Source organism: Dipteris shenzhenensis, chromosome 29, assembly GCF_047967505.1.
Source record: "Dipteris shenzhenensis isolate YYH24624 ecotype China chromosome 29, Dip_SZ_1.0, whole genome shotgun sequence".
Taxonomy (NCBI): Eukaryota; Viridiplantae; Streptophyta; class Polypodiopsida; order Gleicheniales; family Dipteridaceae; genus Dipteris; species Dipteris shenzhenensis.
The window spans coordinates 33281343-33302387 of NC_141624.1; the positions used below are offsets into that span (position 1 = coordinate 33281343).

The 21045-nt window shown below is 43.8% G+C and overlaps 1 protein-coding gene across 1 annotated transcript in view; it reads left to right on the forward strand.

Moving 5' to 3' along the window:
* LOC147882735 (putative LRR receptor-like serine/threonine-protein kinase At1g56140) overlaps positions 1 to 21045 on the forward strand; it is a 382197-nt gene that overhangs the window by 29377 nt on the left and 331775 nt on the right. The window contains exons 4-5 of the mRNA XM_087400709.1: positions 6768 to 6839; positions 7190 to 7261. Coding sequence (XP_087256835.1) covers positions 6768 to 6839; positions 7190 to 7261 — 144 coding nt within the window. The remainder of the gene's footprint in view (positions 1 to 6767; positions 6840 to 7189; positions 7262 to 21045) is intronic.

Genomic DNA, 21045 nt, shown 5'->3' on the forward strand with positions numbered 1-21045 from the left:
ATCATATGGAATCCCTCATCACCCGACTTGCTGCTTTAAAGGCCCCTATTGGTGGGGAACATGATCAGGTGCCTGTCCTCCTTTTTAGCATTGAGGATATTCCTCAATATCGTGATATCATACCAGCGCTTTGCGTAGCATGGGATATGTCCTTTGATGAAATGGTTGCAATGCTTACGAAGGCACAAGGATGTCCATGAGGGGCAGGTATTATATTCCAAGGGTAAGAAGGCATTCAAACCTTTCAAATGTACGTATTGTAAGAAGCTTGGCCATACAAATGGTTGTTGTTTTCAGAAGCTTGCCAAACAACAATCCAAGGAGCATGCTGACTTAGCTGCAGGTGCCACTAGTGAAGAAGAAGAAGATGACACTCCAACACCAACTTTTGCTCTCATTGCTCATCTCTAAAATCTATCCTTCTCTTAGGAGGACATGAAGGTGATGAATATGTCTTCTAAAATATGTTCATGAGCTTGATGTGTATGGGTACTCTGCCCTGGGTAGTCCCCCAAAAATCGAATGTAATAATCTCTTTGAGTCAATAAAGGTTCTCACCTTGGATAGTCCTCCTAAAATGATGTTTTGCTATCAATGGTGTGTGGCTCCATGTGACCCTGTTTTGGATCCAGGAGGGGAATGTATGGCGGGAGCCATGCATTGGCTTTGATAGGGTCTCTTTATCAGGCCTGGTCGAGTTCCAGGATATTGGTGTATTCCTAGACCTAAGAGCTAGTCATGTAGCCATGCAAAGACATGAGCTTGAGTCATGTTGAGTCTCAAGCCATGAGAGTGCTTGGATCAACCTCTAAACATGCTCACTTTGGCCTCTGAGTTACATGGGGTGCACAGATTAGTAGTCCATCATTGTCATGTTTTGTTCTTGGTTCGATTGCAGCTTTTTGACTCCTTGGTCTGCCTAGCAGGGATGTATGGCAGTCCTTGTTGGGGGCCAAACTTGTCAGATACAGATTGGGATTGTGTGGAGCGGCTACAGGTTCTCATGCTATCGCAAATGATTCGTGGTAAGCCGTCCGTCCTCACCAGATCATTAAGGCTGAGTTTGGGTCATCCCCATTACAGTTGGATGCCTCTTTTCAGGTGATCGCGTATCTATACCGAGTCAAGGAGTACGGGGATTACACTTCTGGGCGCAGCTGACTACCTTGGCTAGCATTGTCCTTCTCTATGGTACTTTCGGCAAGGGGTGGACCAAAGAATGCTGGTATGCATGCACAGAGAGATGGTTTGAGTAACTAGGGCTCCACATGGATAGACTCCCTCCCTTCCAGTACAGTATGGACGCTCTGTTTTCTCCCCTTCTATCACAGGAGGTCAACCAGGTAATCTATTAGGATCTCTTACATCTACACATACTCCGGACCTGGCTGGGACCGAGTGAACTCTCATTGAAGCTCAGCTTCTACAGAGATCACTGCTTGCACGTCACAGAGGAGGGTTTCATTGACCCACCAGGATACACACAGATCCACTTACCCCACTTACTGAGGATATCTATTGGGCAGTTCCGAGTCTCTTCACATAGACTTCGTGTTGAGAGCGGCAGAGCAGAGGGCCTACCTGGGGAGAGGAGCATATGCACATTATGTGACATGCAGGACTTCATCTTTAGGTGCCCTGTTTACTATGAGATCCAAGGGCATTTCTACTGCCTCTTCAGAGATAGCTCTGCAATTTTGTCCCCTTTCCTCTCCTACCCAGACCAATAAAGATTCAAGTGCAAGGGCCCCACCAAAGATCGCCATAAGAAAACACCCTGCTTGAGATGAAGCTTCCTGCCCTAGATGCGCCGAAGGCAACCCTTCCACCAAGCAGCTCACACTCGTACTTCCACTTTGGTTGTACATGTGCTATAGTTTCTTGCTTTCTACTCTCGTCTTGTTGTGTAACATTCATTTGGTATCAAAGCTCATGCCCGACTCCTCGAATAGCTTGCTTGCAGGTTCTAGATACTGTACCAGTATTTTCTTACTGTATTGAGATCTATCTCAGCTCCACCAGCTAGCATGCAGCTTGTGCAATCGTTACGTGGCATTTTTGGGCACTTTGCAAGTGTCAGACATCAATTTGGGGAAAATTACAGCTTGTTCTTGCTGTTTGTGCCCGAATTTGTTGTGTTTCTAAAGTTTGGGCAAAGTTTCCCACCCTATGTCCGCTCTAGGACAAAAAGTGCAAAAAGAGCTCTAGAAATGCATAAGTCATACTATTTTTGTTCAGAAATAGTCTGAACTATCTTCTAATGTTTAGATCAGCTTAAAAAAGTTTTTATACTTGACTCCACCTAAGATTTGTTATGGGTTGAAAGTTTTGTGCAGCAATATTACTTTTATCAACTTCAGAGCACTTTGACCTGACAGTCCCATGATTGGACCACATCAACGTTGCTCAGTTTATTCAGCTCTATTGAGTCACCTAGTTTTGCCAGCTTTGAGATAATATCTAACCACATTTGATGCTATTTGTAATGTGGCATGCATCCCAAGTCACATTAACTTACTGACTCCATTAGCAGTATTTCACAATTTGGTAAGGGCATTGCAGTCTGAGACTTCCAAACATTGGGACTCTACCCATTGTGAGGTCACATGCACTTGGGGTAACATTTTGAGTGCATACAGTGACTTGATTCAAAGCATAAGAAGCGGCAAATTCTGAATTTCTAAGTCACATTTTTCAGTGAAAGGCTTGGAATAATCTACAATTTTCTATTGCTTCATTTTCAGATTTGGGGTTGTTTTTTTCATGAAGGGATTTGGGCTTTGCTTGCAAAATGTCGTAGAATCCAAACAACATTTCTTTGTTGCACAAGATGTGGAAGGGTGGGTTGGAACGCTTATTGAGGTATTACCAGTGACCTTGGGCTGCTTATGCAAGGAGGTGATCCCTTGGCAGATACATCATAATATCCACTCTAACATATGGGAGACATGTTAATGCAAGTGAGAATTCATATGTTCAACTCATAAATGTGGACAAGAGATGGGAGTGAGACAGACATAGCTTGAGAGGTACAAGCATTTGGTGCTGAAGTGGAGGTCATAAACAAATGTAAAGCAAAACAGAGACTTCTACAAGACTGCAAAAGACTCCCTCTTGCACTAGATTATTATTTGATTACAAGGTGGCCGAGCTGTAGCTCAGGCCGCTTCTCTCCTTCACCACACACAATCCACTATTATCACTCGCTGCTCTTTACAACACTGGTGGTTCAGCTACGTACATAATGGTACTCCCTCAACAATGGTGTCACCCTCCTCTCCTCTGGAACCTATTCCACATCCATTGCAAAGGACACATCTTCCATTTGGGTGGATTGCTGTCTTCTCCCCATCACCGCCTTGGATGATCATCTTCATTTAGAGGGTGCTTGACCATTGGGTGCATTGTTGTCTCCTCCCCAACTCCAGCTTGGACTCAATCCACTATCACCACTCTCTACTAGCAGCACACTCGATCCACTATCACCACTCTCTCCTCTCTCCAACATTGGTAGCTCATTTACATACATAATGGTACTGATGTCACCCTCCTCTCTGGAATCTATCCCAATTGCATTGCAAACAGACACATCTTCCATTTGGGTAGATCACCTCCTTCTCCCCGTATCCACCTTGGATTCTCATCTTCATTAAAGGGGTGCCTGAACGTTGGGTGGCTAAGCAAGTACCTGGCTACGTGGAAAAGCTACTTGTGATTGCTCTTGCACCTTGGAGGTAAGTCATTTTGAAGAACTAGAAAAAGCAGCAAGAGCCAAAATTTCAATCTAGCATAGCCCAACTTTGCAAACAGATTTGGCTTTTGGGTATGTTTGGGCTAGCAAGAACTACTAGATAGGGTTAGTGCGACTGCCTCCCGAACTTCCATTTCACGAAGTGCTTATTATATCTCATTTGTTCTGCAGGAATCTTTTTCTCTGCTCGTCTCAAGTACCTTCTTATTTCTTCACTTCCTCCCTCAAGGTTGTCAAAACTGCTCGACATACAGATCTCTCTTCCCTAAGACCTTAGGACACCACTTCACTCCTTTCTCCTGAACACCAAGAACTCCTTGGCATAATTATTTCTCTCCCTTAAGATCCTGGGACAATACTTCACTCTTTGCTCCTCAATAGCCAAAGAGTCCCACCATGATGGCTAGAAATGTCTGAGCTAGGGAATCATTCTCTTCTGGAAGTAATACTGGAGGCCTAAGGCTGCTTCCCACTTTTTGACACCAAGAAGTGAAGAGAGATGCAGTAGTACGGGTGATGAGCAAAGGATGGATGCAATGGGAAACACATGATACGAGTGTATGAGGAATGCTGCAGCACAAAAACTCAAAAGGAGTGCAATGGGAAATGCGTGTACAAGGGCTACCAAGAACGTATATATAAAGAACACACCCAAATCCTACAACCGTATGAAGAATGCTTCTATAGTATAATTCAATCCCATTCACAATAGTACAATGCCACTACACGGTGAGCTCATAACTCTAGCCTCTCTCCTCTCCTTTGATGAATGATGCTCTCCTCTACCTTCACCCTTGCCTTCATCTTGGCTGGGCTCATCCCTGGCGATGATGTGAGTCTTCTCACATTGTGCAATCACCTTCCCTCATTGCCATTGGTTATCCTCCTATCTCCCTTGGCCATTCTGTTGCTCCATCTCTTAATGGCTTTGGTGACTTTTTAACTGCTGCCTTATCGGTGCTACCTTAACTGCTTCATTTGCACATCTAGTGCCTCTAACTAATACTGAGCTAGACGGGGTCAGATCACGCCGGTTGACACAACTTGCCATTCTCAATGTGCACTGCGCCAGTGCTACCTTAACTCCTTCATGTGCACCTCCTAGTGGCTCTATTGATATTGGGATTGACCTTGTGAGATCACATTGGTTGACACAGCTGCCATCCTCCATCTGCACCCCCATGTGCACCTCCATGTTTGCCAGTCCCTCCGGGTCAGATTGCCTTGGATGTCGCAACCTCTTATCACCTCTAACTATCCAAGTAACCACATGGCTGCTTGGTGAAGTAGCAAGGTCGCCTAGTCACTCCAATCACTAAAGTAATCCTTGCACCAAGGGTAACATGTCATCGCTTGTACATGGTCCGTTCAAGTCAAAGATTCGAAGTCACATGCTTGCAGTCTATTCAAGTCAAAGACTGCAAGTCACATGCTTGCTTCTTAGAAAGCTGCCTAGTCACTCCAATCATTAAAGTAACCTTGCACCATGGTCAAGTCAAAGACTATACATTATTTTTGTACAGGGGTCCATGATGAAGGTCTTAGGTCACCTAGTCACTCAAATCACTGAAGTAGTGAGGTCACCTAGTCACTCCAATCACTAAAGTAATCCTTGCACCATAGGCTTTCATTGCTCTATCTCTACCAATGAAATTCATCACTTGCATAGTTCAGTGACAACAACCTTGTTTTTTTCGGCATCAATGATGATTGGAGCAAAGAAGAGATGACATGCATGAGGCAGTCTGTCATAAATGAATGTGATGATCAAGTAATGATGACCCACAGCATGATCACCTAGAGCAGTAGATGATTGTGACAAATCTCCAAAAGCTGAAATTCTAAAGGTCTGTTTGCAGCCATGGCAAAAATTGCAGGTGCTCTTTTCAATATATACTGCTGTATTTACAGCTTGAGCCCATAAATATTTGGGCACATTTTATTTCTAAGCGTGGCCTTGGTGCACTCAAGGATTGTCCCGTTCTTCAAATGATTTAAACCCCTTGAAAACCCTTGGAAGGGGTCATGATGGTGCCTAATTGAGAATTCAAACACAAATAAGTACCACAAACTTCAATTTGCAACTAGACCAAAAAGCAATAAGAAAAGAGATATATACCATGCTGATGGGAGTTTCAGGTCTTGAACAAACACTCAATATATTTTGAATGGACTCGACTGCTCGGCTGATCTAACACCCGCTATGATCTAGCCTCCGAGTGCTTATACAGAAGAGGCTAGTACAACAAACGTATGCCTTACTCCTAGATGTGGCCAACCAACACGCCTGCTATAATCAGCATCCTTGACTAAATATAGCCAACTAGCCTTGCTATTGTCCAAATTGTCTAGACCCAGGTTTTCTTACTTCTCTTAATCCTAGGCCCCCCTAACCGTTCTAGATTAAGTACACTAATCCAAGGATTAGCATTGAGGTACATAACATTTGAGAAGTAATGTATTATTTTTCTGTGTTAAGTACATCTTATATTAGATAGTTATTGGTGCATTCGTTGGAATCACATCTCTTCTGGGACCTTTGTTTGATGATAAGAGAATTTAAAGATTGACTCGGTGAAATTTATTTTCGTGCAAAGAAACTTTTAGAATATTCATCCTCAGTAACGAGTACTTGCTCTTTATGATATTCAGCCGTTTGCAATCCCCAAAGGGCATTTGGTTTCCACCCTTTTTCTTAATTACAATCATCATGTTTCTCTTCCTTGGCGAAAAGTTGTCTAGTGTGTTTCTAGAAGAGAATACAAAGCTATCTACATTCTTATAGTTACCTTGATCTCACTATGGATTCTTTAAGCATTGAATTAATTGATTTTTGTACACATTATAAAGGAAATATGTTATTTTCCCCCTTAATGTTCTGCTTTCAAAGCCTTGTATTTCAGTTTAATGCACTTTCTTTTGAGATGAACATTTTTATTGTATTTGGAACTTAATTGTATGATCAATCTCCATATTATTTCCCATATAATGATGTGGGAACTTTTTTGTTTCACAGCAACTTGGGACAAAATGTTCTAAGTGGTCCTATACCAGTGGAGTTGGGATCAATGACTAAATTGCTGTACTTGTAAGTTTTTATGAAGCATCATTCTCTCATATTATCTCAACATCTGTATATTTCAAGCCATCTTACATATACTGTGGGATCCTTCATCCCTACCTTATTAAAAAACGAATTTCTCTTTTAAGCGCCTCTCCTACTGCTTTTCTAGACTTGAAGAATGAAAGTTTTTGGATCTTTCTCTTTAGATGCACTTTAATTCTTGGAGTTTTCATATCTTCTTTTTAAACTAAGCCTTGCCTTTTGAGCAGCATGGATAAAAAATATTTTAATGAGAATTGGCTCCCTCCACAACAAGAATGTAAATCAGATCTACCTCCACCTCTGGATTTACCTGTTGGAATGCATTGTTGCAGGAGCCTTGGCATCAATAATCTGTCTGGTTCAATTCCAACAGAAATAGGGAATCTTGTGAATTTGATTTCCCTGTAAGCTCTCTCTCTCTCTCTCCCTCACACACACACACACACACACACACATATGCGTGTGCATGGATGCATTCTTATATACAAGTGTTAAACACATATGTTGCTATGATTTTATGTGTGCATATGTATGCATGCATACATGTATACATCTATACTCTTGAATGCATGTTAATTTCAGATTAAGTTTATATATACATGTTGTATGTGTGTGTGTGTGTACGTGCTTGGTGTGGTGTGTGTGTGTGTCGTGTGAGAGAGAGAGAGAGAGAATTCCGAGACAGATCCCGTGCTAGCCCTCGTGCTCCCACGCTGCAGCTGCTTGTTTCTCCCTCAGTTTGACGCCCTTGAGGTTCCGTTTGACGCCTGTTTTGTGTCCATACGCTTTGTCAAAAAATTTTGAAAAAAAAAAAGTAAAATTTTCAAACTGTCAAAAATCCGTATGATTTTGCCCGTACAGCCAGGAAAAATCTGTACAGTCCGTACAGTTTTTTTTTTTTTTTTTTTTCCAAGAAAAAGACTTGTATTAAGTAAGAAAAAAACCCGCGAGAGCAAGCTCAAAGCGGAATACATCATGAAATCATGAGGATAAATAAAAAATCCCTCAGAGTGAGGTGGAAAACAACCAAGGCTGAGGCTGAAAGTGCCATCTCAACCCTGTAGTAGTTTCAAAGAAGAAAGGAGAATCCTTCCATTCCCTGAAGAAAGAAGCCCTCCTAGCTGAGGCTGCACGGGAGTCCCCCTGCATACCCGTCCATACGGCCATCAAAGTATGTACGATGTCTGTCCAGATGTCTGTCCAGATACTAGCCAATGTGTGCGAGGGATGAACCTGAGTACCCTCCATAGCCTTTGTGCATCTGGCTCTCCAGATATGCCAGGCTGCTATGCTCGCTAGAATCTCCCAAGAAGTACCCACAGAGGCATGTACAGCTGTAAAAGGAAGGTGTGGTACCACATCCAACGAACAGGACTCAATCCGATGACGTCGAACCGAAATGGCCCGAGAGGAGTCAACTCCCTCATAGAAAACCTGAGGTCCTGTAAGAGAAAGCCAAGCCACCGAGCCCCATGTCATAAAAAGTGGGGAATGGGCAAAGTGACTGAAAATCCTGGCTACCCCCATCCAAATCAACCTCGCCTATCTGCAATCCCATAAGCAATGTTGAATAGACTCCGAAGAAGAAAGGCATCGAGGGCATGTAGGGCCGGCTCCGAACCTGGATCTCCAAAGGTTCACTGCAATCCCTCCATGGATAGAAAGCCAAAAGAAGATAGTGATCTTTCTATTCCTGTGGGACTTCCAGAGCCTCCTCCAGAAGCACCTCTGCTGATCCGCAGTAATACCAAAAGTCTCCCAATGAGAAACTCTGGAGGGTCTCCAACCTCTACTACTGAGCTGAAATCTCCTGGCATTAACGAAAGAAGGGGATGCTCTTCTCTCGATGCCCTGCATCAATCCACTCCCACTCTCCGAGGTCCCACTGTAAATACCTGATGGGAACTCCCCCATAGAGCCAGAGCCTCCAAGACCCGGTGGAGAGTAGCCGGGGGTCTGGGTCTAGGAACCACTCTGAATCTGATCCCTGCATCAAAAGACCTACAACCCTGATAGGCTGAAAAGCAGACTCAAGCAAGATGTCCTCTGTGGACCTGAGCAATCTGCCACCATCCTGGACACTAAAAACCAAAGCATCCTCCTGTGCATCTCGGAAGGCCAAAACCTGAAGCGGAACCCCGCCTCTCGAAAAAGGACGTGCCCAAGTGGAGAAAGTGAGTGGCATATCATCTGTGTCTACCCAAACCTCTGGAAGGGCTGCCTCAATCTGCAAGATCCTCCCTGCACTCCCTTTGAGATGTCCTGTCAACCTTGATTGGTTTCCTCTGGAAGCCTGCGGAAAGCTTTCCAAGACCCCATAGAAGAAGCAGGTCCCCTCTCCCACCTGGACCACTGCATGTAGAGTGAGGCACCCAGTGGCCTGCCAAGATCATCTAAAATACTATCATTCCACATGATGGGTTGCCTATCAATCTCTTCCCGAGAGGAAGGAGGAATCCTCCGAAGAGTGCTTCTGAAACTGGCCCAAGCTTTCAGAATGGCAACCATGAGAGGGGACGAAGGTGATCTGAGGTGTGCTGTGGTGAAGATCCATCTAACACTGCTATCCAGTCTCCTCCTGAAGAAGGTGTGGACCTCTGTATGCTGCTGATAAGAAAGTCCTTCCACGGTTCCTGCCCTGGCATAAGTCCTCGCACCACCATCTTGCAAAGTAAAGCTCTGCACTGTAAATCTGGATCAATAATATTGAGACCCCCATCCTGTGTAGGGAGGATGAGGGTCTCCCAAGCCACCCTGGCTAAGGCATCTGCTGTGCCATCAAGCCCACTCCAGAGAAAGTTCCTGATCGGTCTTCTGAGCTGAATGACGCAGTCCCTAGAACGGCACCAACATGAACAAACAAACCAGGCTGTGGCCAAGAGGACCTGGTTGACCACCACAACTCTAGAGGCAAGATCAGTCCGTACAGTTTTGTTTGTACAGTCGGGGAAAATCCGTACAGTTTTGCTATCAGAAAATTCGGGGGGGAAAATTTTTCATATTGTAAAAGATCCGTACGATTTTGTCCGTACAGCCAGGGAAAATCCGTACAGTTTGTACAGTTTTGTCCATACAGTCGGGAAAAATCCGTACAGTTTTGATGTCAAAAAATTCGGGGAAAATTTTTCATGATGTCAAAAATCCGTACGAGTTTTATCCGTACAGTTTTGTACCTGTTGTGCTTTCCTTCTTGTAAAGCGTTGCTGCTTCCAAGCATTTTCCTTAACTCGAATGGCGGATTATTCCTATGAGAAAACCTTTCACAAAGACAAGTCCGTTTCCAACAAGAAACAAAAATAGGTGATGGATTCAGATGATTCCCTTCATGACTCTCCTGAGGCTCAGCTTGTTTATGAGGTTATGCATGAAGGGTTTGAAGACACCCGCAAAGGTTGGAATGATCCACTTCCTACCATTGGCATTATGGTGGAAGTGGATGCTATATTTGATCAAGTTAAGGAGTATGCAAAGCATGCCATTATAATTTTCTTTCCAGGACAGATGCTTGTTGCAGCAAATGTTGGGAATTGGTTGACTCGAACCCTGGGTGGTTCTTATGTAAAAAAAGTTCATTATGCAGCAAGGAGCTTTTTTGAGATCATCATGGCTGATGAGGAGCACCGTTAGGTTTTGCTGGAGCACTCTCCTCTCTTCTATGGCCAGCAGATGGTTCATGTCTTGCCCTGGTCTCCCACCCAGGATTATCAGACATTGATTCGGTATCGTTGTCTTGTTTGGGTAGAAGTTGTGGATTTTCCTCAATGCTTGTCTTCTCTTCTACCTAAAATTGCAGGTTCCCTCAATAAGGTGGTATGTCCACCACGGCCCAATGGAAATTCGAATTGCTTCTGCATTTTGTGGGATACGGATTATCCCACTCCAGCTTTATATTCGGTTACTGTGAATAATGTTTCCATGGGAAGTGACTTTTACAAGCTCAAGTGGGGGTTGTTTGCAGGTGCTTGCTTTGAATGCAAGCAATTTGGGCATATGGCTTCACAATGCCCTTCTTGAGCTCCACGGATGCCAGTGCAAGCTGAAATGGTTTAGCCTTTAAATAAGAATGCAAATGCCTCTTCTGTGGTAAAAAACAAAGGGGTCAAACAGTTTTTCTCTATTCAAGACAAAGGAAAAGCCCCAGCTGTCTTAAATGGTAATGCTTCTTTTCTTGTGCCTTTGTCCTCTCCACCTCAGGGGAAGGGGGAAAATTTTTGACTGATGGATGGTAAACTCCACGCAAAGTGATCTCCCCCAGGTGACCTTTGCCTTCTCGGACTTGGAGTGGTGCATCCTCTCATGGGAAAACACTTGCTGAAAACTCTGGTGTTGGCTTGACCCAGGCAGCTGTGACTGCAAATCGGACCTTGTTTCTTGAAGAAGAAGTTGCTGCACTTTTCTCCTCTCCTCACGCTGATGTTTCATCCTAGGGCAAAGGCCCGGACATTGAGGTGGAAATGCAGACGTAGACAGCCTGTTAGTTGCTGTACATACCTGTCCCATAATTGTAAATATGCTTGATAATCTGAAGTGTGTTACTCTCAATGTACAAGGAATGTGTGATGGTCGCAAATGGAAACTAGTCTGGATGTATATCAGGTGATTGCAGCCTAAGATAGTTGCTTTGCAAGAGCATAATCAGCATATGTATGCTGGTCAGATAGGCCATTTTGTGGTTATGATATCTTCTATACTGGAGAGCACTCCCTTTTTGGTGTGGCTTTTTTGGTAAAGCATGACCTTCAACCTGTTGTGGCTCTCAATGATCGCCATGGTAGATGGATTATTGTTTAATGCCTTGTTCAAGGGAAAATTTTTAAATTTGCATCGGTTTATGCCCCCCAATTCTCTCGTGATAGAGCTTTGATCTGGGCCGCCATGCATACTTATCCATGGCGACAACATGCCTTCACTTGTGGTGACTTTAATAATTTCCCTCAATCGGGTGACAACACCTTAGGCCACACTCATATGTTGGCTTCTGAAACACAGGCATGGTCTGATATTTTGCTTCAGTTGTGCCTGGTTGATCTCTGGAAGGAATTACAGTCCATGCTTCCGGGCTATACCTTTCAGCATAATGCTCAATCTTCTTATCGGGCATGCTTGGACAGATGGTATCAGGTTGATCCACAACATTGTGATGCCTTTACTTGTCAAATTTGGGTTGATCATGCTTTCACACATTCGGATCATGCTCCTCTTTGGTTGAGGCTTTCCTTACATGAATTTCCCACTGACAGATTGCCTTGCCGAAGGCTTTTGCTGATTAATAATAGTTATCTCGAGCATGCTGACTTTAAAGCCTTGGTCTCTGATGCTATTCAGCCTCTCTCTCGTCAGATACACATTGGTTTGGATTATGCCTGGCAGGCTTTTGTTACTCGGATGCAAGCAGTTATTCGACATTATGGCAAATCCTATATGCAAGCCACAAGGGAGACTGTAGCACATGCCAAATTTACTTGTCAGAGTTTGACTCAGCTTGCTCATCTTCGCTCTTTGTCTTCAGAGGAAAGCATGCTCTTATGTCAGGCTCAATTCTCTTTTCAATCCAATGATCGCAGAAAGCTAGCTAAATGGGAAACCCGATCCAGTCAACGGGCTTTTTTGGATAAAGGCTGCTCTTTCAAGCAATTTTTTTAAGAGTTTACACTACAAAAGACAGGCTGCCAATATCTGTCGGATCCGGCTGCCCGATGGTTCTTGGTCAACATCTCGTTCAGAGCTTGCTGATTTATGTGTGCAGCACTTCTCCACTCATTTTGGGCATGTGGATACTCTTTCTCCTCGGGTCGTGTCTGCACATGAGCTTCTTTTGCAGCATATTCATCCAATTCTATCTGATGCTTAGGCTTTGGAACTTGAACATCCCTTCACTGAAAGGGAATTGTCTGATGCACTGAGATCCTGTGGCAGATGGAAATCTCCAGGAGGGATGGTCTCACTGTTGAATTCTTTCTTGCATTTTGGGATCTTCTTAAATTCACATTGTTGCAAATTGTAAATACAGCATGGCAAAATCAGCAGATGCCTGTGTCATGGAAAAAGGGTCTTCTCGAGCTGATTTCAAAGAACCAGCTATGTGATTCGCTTGGTGATTGGAGGCCAATCACGCTCATGCCAGTCATTTACAAGATCACTGCCAAAATGGTGGTTGATCGGATTAAAGGTTATTTGCATGATGGGTTGCATCCCTCCCAATATGGCTTTGTTCCACGTCGCCATCGTATCACAGATTACATTGCCAATGCTTATGTTGGGATTGAATATGCCAAATACACGCAGCAGGATATTCTACGCTTGCAGGTAGATATTGCAAAAGCCTTTGACACAGTTCAATGGGATTTCATCTCGCAAACTATGCGAGCTTTGGGGTTTGGACAAAAAATGCAGCAGGTTATTTACTGGCTTTACAGAGATAGCTATGCAGCTTGCATTCTTTCTTAGGATATCTCTGATGAGTGGACTCTTCGTTGTTTGGTCCGCCAGGGATGCCCTCTCAGTGCTTTACTGTATGCCATTGCTACTCATCCTATGCTGCAAAAAATTGATCATCTTGTGGCTACACAATCACTTCATGGCTTGGAATTGGATGCTAATCGCAGCATGGCTGCTCAAGTTTTGCTGATGATTCTTTCTTTACCCCGAAGAATACGCCCCATGATCTTGGTGCCTTGATGTAGGCCCTCTCTGTTTATGGTTTGGCAGCTGGTCTTCATGTTAATTTTCAGAAGTCTAAGCTGCTCCCTTTGCATTCCAAAGACTGGCATAGTGTATTATGGCACGGGGATATCATTCCACCCACTCAGTTTGTTCGTCATCTTGGTTACCCTTTGGGGTGGGAACTCACTCGCTGACAACAAACTGATTGGGTTTTGACTAAGCTTTGGAAAAAGCTTGAGTATTGGAAACTGGCAACCTGGCCTTTGCACGTTTGTCTTCGAATAGCGCAGTCCATCCTTGTGGCATATATTCAATTTTTCTTGCCATTGATCATGTTCACTAAGGCAGATCTTACATCTTTCATGTCTGTTTTTATGGAAATCCTCTGGCGATCCAAACATGGCAGAAAAAGTCTCAGGCTGCTTTTGATGCATCACATTTGTTCTTCCAAGATGCATGGTGGATTGAACATCATGGATATTCATGTGCATATTCTTTCCCATGGGGGGAAAATGTTGCTGCAATTTCTGCAAGGTGATCAGCCTTGGGCTCTTATGATTAGGACTCTGGTCGCTCATATCAGTATTTCTGTGTTTGGTCATTGGCAACTCGATCAATGGGATTTCTTTTTTGGCTGCACTGATGGCACTTTGCCTAGCTGCCCTTTTGTCTCCCGCTTGCTTCTTGACTAGAAGCATGTTCTTTCTCATATGGAATGGAATGGACGGCAATCTTTGCTTGGGAATGCTTTGAAAGCTGAAAGCATTCACTGTTCAAAAGTCTTTCAGCCTCCCTTGGCTTTACAGGAACCTCGACGTTCCTACTTTGTCTCGTTTAAAGACATCACCTCGGTTGCTGATGTTATAGATGATGCTGGTATTGTGCTCCCCTTTTCTCTAGCAACCACTACATGTGGATTGGGCTCTCATTATCGGCCTTTGTGGCGACAAATTACTTCTATGCTTTCGCCTTCTGTTCCGATTCCTCCTTTGGAACTATAGGACCGGCTGGAAGATTGGACTTTGACTTCTCCAGGGTCCTCTTCTCGTCCTTTGAGGCTATCTCAAATTATTGTATTTGCATTGTATATAATCCTTTTGCCTCAACCTTATGTTTCAGAGAGAGGTGATTTTGTTTGGCGAATGCATCGCCTAGCCAAGTGGTGGAGGAAAAGATTACAGCAACTTTGGGCCTATAAAGTACTGCTTCAGTAACAAGTTTTCTTTTGGCAAGTTCTTTTAGGAGTGTTTCCATCTGGCCAGCTATTAGCTCATCGACACATTGATCCTACACTTTGCCACAGATGTTCTGCTTCTTCGGAGACTGTGCCTCAGTTGTTTTGGCATTGTCCATGCTCTCGTGAGTTTTTTATTTGCTTTGACAACACCTGCTGCGAGCGAGATTCCCATTTGTTCCGTTTGAAAAGTTCTTTTGGCTATTTGGGTTTCATCCATCTAGACCGAAGTTTCATCTTTTCTTCGTTTAGGTTCGCTACTGGGTACTATAGACTTTATGGACATATAGGAATTGTAAAGTATTTAGTGATCCTACTTTCTCTCTGTTTGGCTTTTTTAGGCGTTCTCTGCAGCAATCTTTCTTTGATTGGTTGCAGACCCGCTGCATAGATCATGAGGTCTTTTTGGCATATACTGAAATTTTCAATTGATGTAATTGTAGCACCTTATTTTGAGCCTGCTACTCATATAATATAATCAATCAAAGATTTCACACAAAAAAAGTGTGTGTACATGCTTATTTCACCCAAAAAAAAAAAAGTGTGTATACGAGCTTAGAGTGAATGAGTAGAGAGAGTGTGAGAGGAGTGATGAAGGAGACCTGCTTGCAGCCAGCACTCTGCACGCCCTTTGTTTAGGGCTTCCTGCACCCTTTCTTGGCTCCCGCGCTAGCCCTCATGCATGGAAATCCGTACAGCGCCAGATTTTTCGTTCAAAAATCCGTACAGTTCCAAAAATCCGTACAGTCAAAAATCCGTACATGCCCTGTCAGTCCGTACAGCATGTCTGTACTCGCCCTATCAGTCCGTACAGCCTCGACTGCTCCCTTCTGTTCTTTCCGTACGTTTCGTTTACTTGCTGCTATTCTCAACCTCTCTCTCTGTTTTCCTTTTGTCTTTCCCTTACATCATCTCCTTTTTACTCTTTTCATTTTCCCATGGAAACTGTCAAGACCTACATGCACAAGAAGGAGAAACAGGACTCGGGTCAGGATGACTCGATGCATGCCTCTCTTGAGGCTCAACTGGTTTTTGATGTTATGCATGAGGGCTTTGAAGACACGCACCGGGATTGGAAGGATTCTGCTCCCACTGTTGGGCTCATGGTAGAGGTGGATGACATTGTTGATCCTGTGTGTGAATACGCCAAGCATGCTGTTATTTTTTTTTCCCCGGGACGCATGCATGTTGCACCAGATGTGGAAAATTGGCTCACCAGGACTTTGGGTAGTTGTTTTGTTCGGAAAGTGCATTATACTGCTCGGGGGTTTTTTGAGGTTATTATCACAGATGAACTGCACAAACAGATGCTCCTTGAACACTCCCCTTTGTTTTATGGGCAGCAGATGGTGCATGTTTTGCCCTGGTTGCCCACCAAGGATTATCAGGCTTTAATTCGCCCCATCGCTGTCCGGTATGGGTGGAAGTGGTTGACTTCCCTCAGTGCTTGGCTTCCCTCTTACCCAAAATTGCAGCATCATTGGGTAAGGTAGTGTGCCCTCCGCAGCCAAATGGGAACTCCAACCGATTTTGCATTTTGTGGGATACTGATCATCCCACTCCTGACTCCTATTCTGTTATGGTGAATTAGGTGGATATGGGCAGTGCTTTTTACAAGCTCAAGTGGGGCATGTTTGCATGTGCATGTTTTGAATGTAAGAATTTTGGCCACATGGCTTCTTAGTGCCCTCTTCGTATGCACAAAAGGCCTTTGGGAAATATGCCTTCTCAGATGCCTACTAAAGAAATGATGGGTCAGCCCGTTTTCAAACAGAAGGGTGTCAAGCCTCTTACTCCAGCTCAGGAAAAAGGCAAGACACCTGTTGTGTGTAATGGCAATGCCTCTCCCTCTATGCCTTCCACCTCTTAGCCCAAAGGGAAAGAAAAAAATTTGCAAGAGGTTTGGCAGACTCCCAAGAAAATTGTCACAGCTAGACGACCTTTAACTTCTCGCACTTGGAATGGTGCATCCTCGACTACTCGTACTTTTGAAGAAAATTCAGGAGTGGGTCTTACATGGGCAGCTGTGACAGCCAGTGGGACTCTCTTTTCCGATGAAGATATTGTTGCTTGCGTTTGCTTCCGGTACAGCAGCTTTGTTCTCCAAAGATGCATGGAGGTCTTAATTATCTTAATATCCATCTGCACATTCTTGCTCATAAGGGGAAACTCATGCTGCAGTTTTTGCAAGGTTCTCAACCATGGGCTGCCATGATTCGTCATTTACCCTTGCATGTTGAATCTCCAGCTTTTGGTCATTGACAGCTTTCCCAGTGGGAATTTCTTTTTGGTTCTGTGACAGGCAAAATCCCCGGCTGTCCTTTGGTTTCCCATTTGTTAATGGATTGGAAACATATCCTTTCGCACTTGGATTGACATGGCAGTGATTCCTTGTAGGGCAACTCTTCTGTGGGCTTGTCATACCGTCCTCTGCAGTATGCACATATTACTGTCTCTTCTCTTTATAAAGTTCTTCTTCCTCTGCCATTTATCTCACAAAAGGCAAATCAGCTTTGGCATCTTAATCGTCCTATGAAATGGTGGCGGAAACATTTGAGACAGATTTGGCATTCTAAGATTCCTCTCCGTCAGCAGGTTTTCTTGTGGAGAGCTTTGTTGGGTGTTCTTCCTCATGGACAGCTCTTGGCACGACGACATATTGCTTTCTCTATTTATCGCAGATGTCTGGCTCTGAGAGAGACTGTGCCTCATCTCTTTTGGCATTGTCCTTCCTCTCGTGCTTTCTTGGACTTCCTTGGCCAAATTTTGAGAGCTTGGTTTCCTCAGATTGCTTTAGGCAAGTTCTTTTGGCTTTTTGGTGTACATCCCACCTAGATAGGAGTTTGATTTCTTTTTTGTTTGGGTTTGGTACTGGGCACTCTGGACTCTCTGGAAGGATCGTAATCATAGGGTCTTTGGTGATCCTGTTTTTTCCACTTTCTCTTTCTTCAGACACTCTTTGCAGCAATCGCTTTTTGATTGCTTGCAATCTTGTGTCTTTGATCATGATGTATATTTGTCCTCCAGTGAGATTTTCTCTTGATGTATTATAGCTCTCCCTTTTTGGGATAGCTTTTTTTTGTAATATAACGACTCAAAGATTCCACCCAAAAAAAAAAAGGGTGTGTACGTGCTTTCTTAGACTTCCTTGGGCAGATTTTGAGAACTCGGTTTCCTCAGAGTGCTTTTGGCAAGTTCTTCTGGCTTTTTGGTGTACATCCACCTAGACAGGAGTTTGATTTCTTTTTTGTTTGGGTTCGGTACTGGGCTCTCTGGACTCTCTGGAAGGTTCGTAATCATAGGGTCTTTGGTGATCGTGTTTTTTTCACTCTCTCTTTCTTCAAACACTCTTTGCAGCAATCGCTCTTGGATTGCTTTTGCAATCTCGTGTCTTTGATCATGATATATATTTGTCCTACAGTGAGATTTTCTCTTGATGTATTATACCTCTCCCTTTCTGGGATAGCTTTTTTTTGTAATATAATGACTCAAAGATTCCACACACAAAAATAAAGTGTGTGTGTGTATGGTGGTAGAGAGGTCGTGAGGAGGAGAGGAGCGGACCTGCTTCAGCCTAGCCCTTGTGCGAGCTTCCCGTGGCTTCCTGCGCCCTTTTACAGTTCGTGCGTCAGCCCTTGAGCCCAAGTGTTGCCTCTGCTCAACTTTTCTCGCCCTCTATTGTCCTCTTTTTTTTGCTGCAAGTCCCGTCATAAATCCGTACAGGTCGTCAGAATCTGAACGCTCAGGTCGTCAGAATCCATACGGTCAGGCCGTAGGCTGTCAAGTCGTCAGATTTTGTACTGTGTCTTGTCGTCAGAATTTGTATGTTGTCAGGTTGTCAGAATCCGTACGTCTGTACGCCGTACTGTGTCAGGTCGTCAGAATCCGTACTGTGTCAGGTCGTCAGAATCCGTACGTCAGAATCTGTACACTCAAATGTGCACTGTCCGTACTGTTCCTACATCCATGTAGTTTCTGTTGTTGTAAAGCCTTTCTGCTTCTAAGCCTTTCATTTTGTTCCTTGTTTTTCCTTTTCCTTGACTCAAATGGCGGATTATCCCTATGAGAAAACCTTTCACAAAGACAAGTGGGTTTCCAACAAGAAACAAAAACAAGTTATGGATTGAGATGATTCCCTTCATGACTCTGCTAAGGCTCATCTTGTTTATGAGGTCATGCATGAAGGGTTCGAAGACACCTGCAAGGGTTGGAAAGATCCACTTCCCACCACTGGCATTATGGTGGAAGTGGATGATATATTTGATCCAATTAAGGAGTATGCAAAACATGCCATTATAATTTTCTTCCCAGGACAGATGCCTATTGCAGCAAATGTTGGGAATTGGTTGACTCGAACTCTGGGTAGTTCTTATGTCAAAAAAGTTCATTATGCAACGAGGGGCTTTTTTGAGATCATCATGGCTGATGAGGAGCACCGTCAGGTTTTGTTGGAGCACTCTCCTCTCTTCTATGGCCAGCAGATGGTCCATGTCTTGCCCTGGTCTCCCACCCGGGATTATCAAGCATTGATTCAGCATTGTTGCCCTGTTTGGGTGGAAGTTGTGGATTTTCCTCAATGCTTGTCTTCTCTTCTACCTAAAATTGCAGCTTCCCTCGATAAGGTGGTATGTCCATTGCGACCCAATGGATATTCGAATCGCTTCTGCATTTTGTGGGACACAGATCATCCCACTCCAGCTTCATATTCGGTTATTGTGAATAATGTTTCCATGGGGAGTGCCTTTTACAAGCTCAAGTGGGGGCTGTTTGCAAGTGCTTGCTTTGAATGCAAGCAATTTGGGCACATGGCTTCACAATGCCCTTCCCGAGCTCCACGGATGCCAGTGCAAGCTGAAATAGTTCAGCCTTTGAATAAGAATGCAAATGCCTCTTCTGTGGTAAAAAACAAAGGGGTCAAACAGTTTTTCTCTATTCAAGACAAAGGCAAAGCCCCAGTTGTCTCAAATGGTAATGCTTCTTTTCTTGTGCCTTTGTCCTCTCCACCTCAGGGGAAGGGGGGAAAAATTTGACTGATGGATGGCAAACTCCTCGCAAAGTGATCTCCTCCAGGCGACCTTTGACTTCTCGGACTTGGAGTGGTGCATCCTCTCATGGGAAAACACCTGCTGAAAACTCTGGTGTTGGCTTGACCTAGGCTGTTGTGATTGCAAATCAGGATTCAGACCTTGTTTCCTGAAGAGGAAGTTGCTGTACTTAGTTCATTGATCTTCTTCGACAGCGCCTGCGAGCAAGATTCCCGACTGTTCCTTTTGGGAAGTCTTTCTGGCTCTTTGGTTTTCATCCACCCAGACCAGAGTTTCATCTTTTCTTTGTTTGGGTTCGCTATTGGGCACTGTGGACTTTATGGACAGATAGGAACTGTTAAGTCTTTGGTGATCATGTATTTTCCATGTTTAGCTTTTTTAAGCATTCTCTGCAGCAATCCTTCTTTGATTGCTTGCAGACGCGCTGCATAGATCATGATGTATATCTAGCATACACTGAAATTTTCAGCTGATGTAATTTTGGCTACCTCGTTTTGAGGTTGCTACTCTTGTAATATAATCAATCAAAAGTTTCCACTAAAAAAAAAAGTGTGTGTGTACATGTGCATATGTGAGTACGTGCCTGCTCCATGGATTCAGCAACATGCTAATACTCTGTGGCATATAAGGAAGCCCCTCTCATGGTGGCGGAAGAATCTCCGGATATTATGGAAGTGTAAAATGCCATTGAACCAAGACTTTTTCTTTGGAGATGCATGACAGGCACATTGTCAGTGGGAGTCACACTTGCCAAACGTCGCATTGCACCATTCACATGTTTAAGATGTCAGGCTCCTTCACTGTCCCTCATTTGCTTTGGCACTGCCCGTGTTCTAGGAACCTCCTCGGGAGAATTTCAGATCATCTTCGGCTCCATTTCCCGAGTCACAAATTTGGGAAACATTTTTGGCTCTTTGGCAGATTTATGAGGTCTTTGTCTCAATACTCACTATTTCTCTCTTGGGTGAGATATTGGGCTCTTTGGACAATTTGGAGTGAGCATAATTTGGCATACTTGGGTCGGCAGATTCACAAGTCATATGAATCTTTCCGAGCCTCATTGCGGCAATCCTTATATGATGCCTGCCATGAGGGTGATATGGATACCTCTTGCATAGAGCTTTTCTTTTTATGTTTCTGATCTTTGGGATACTCTCCATTTCGGAGACTTATAAATATACTGCACTAGATATTACTATTTAAAAAAAAAGTGTATGCATTTGTACATATATATACATGTATATGT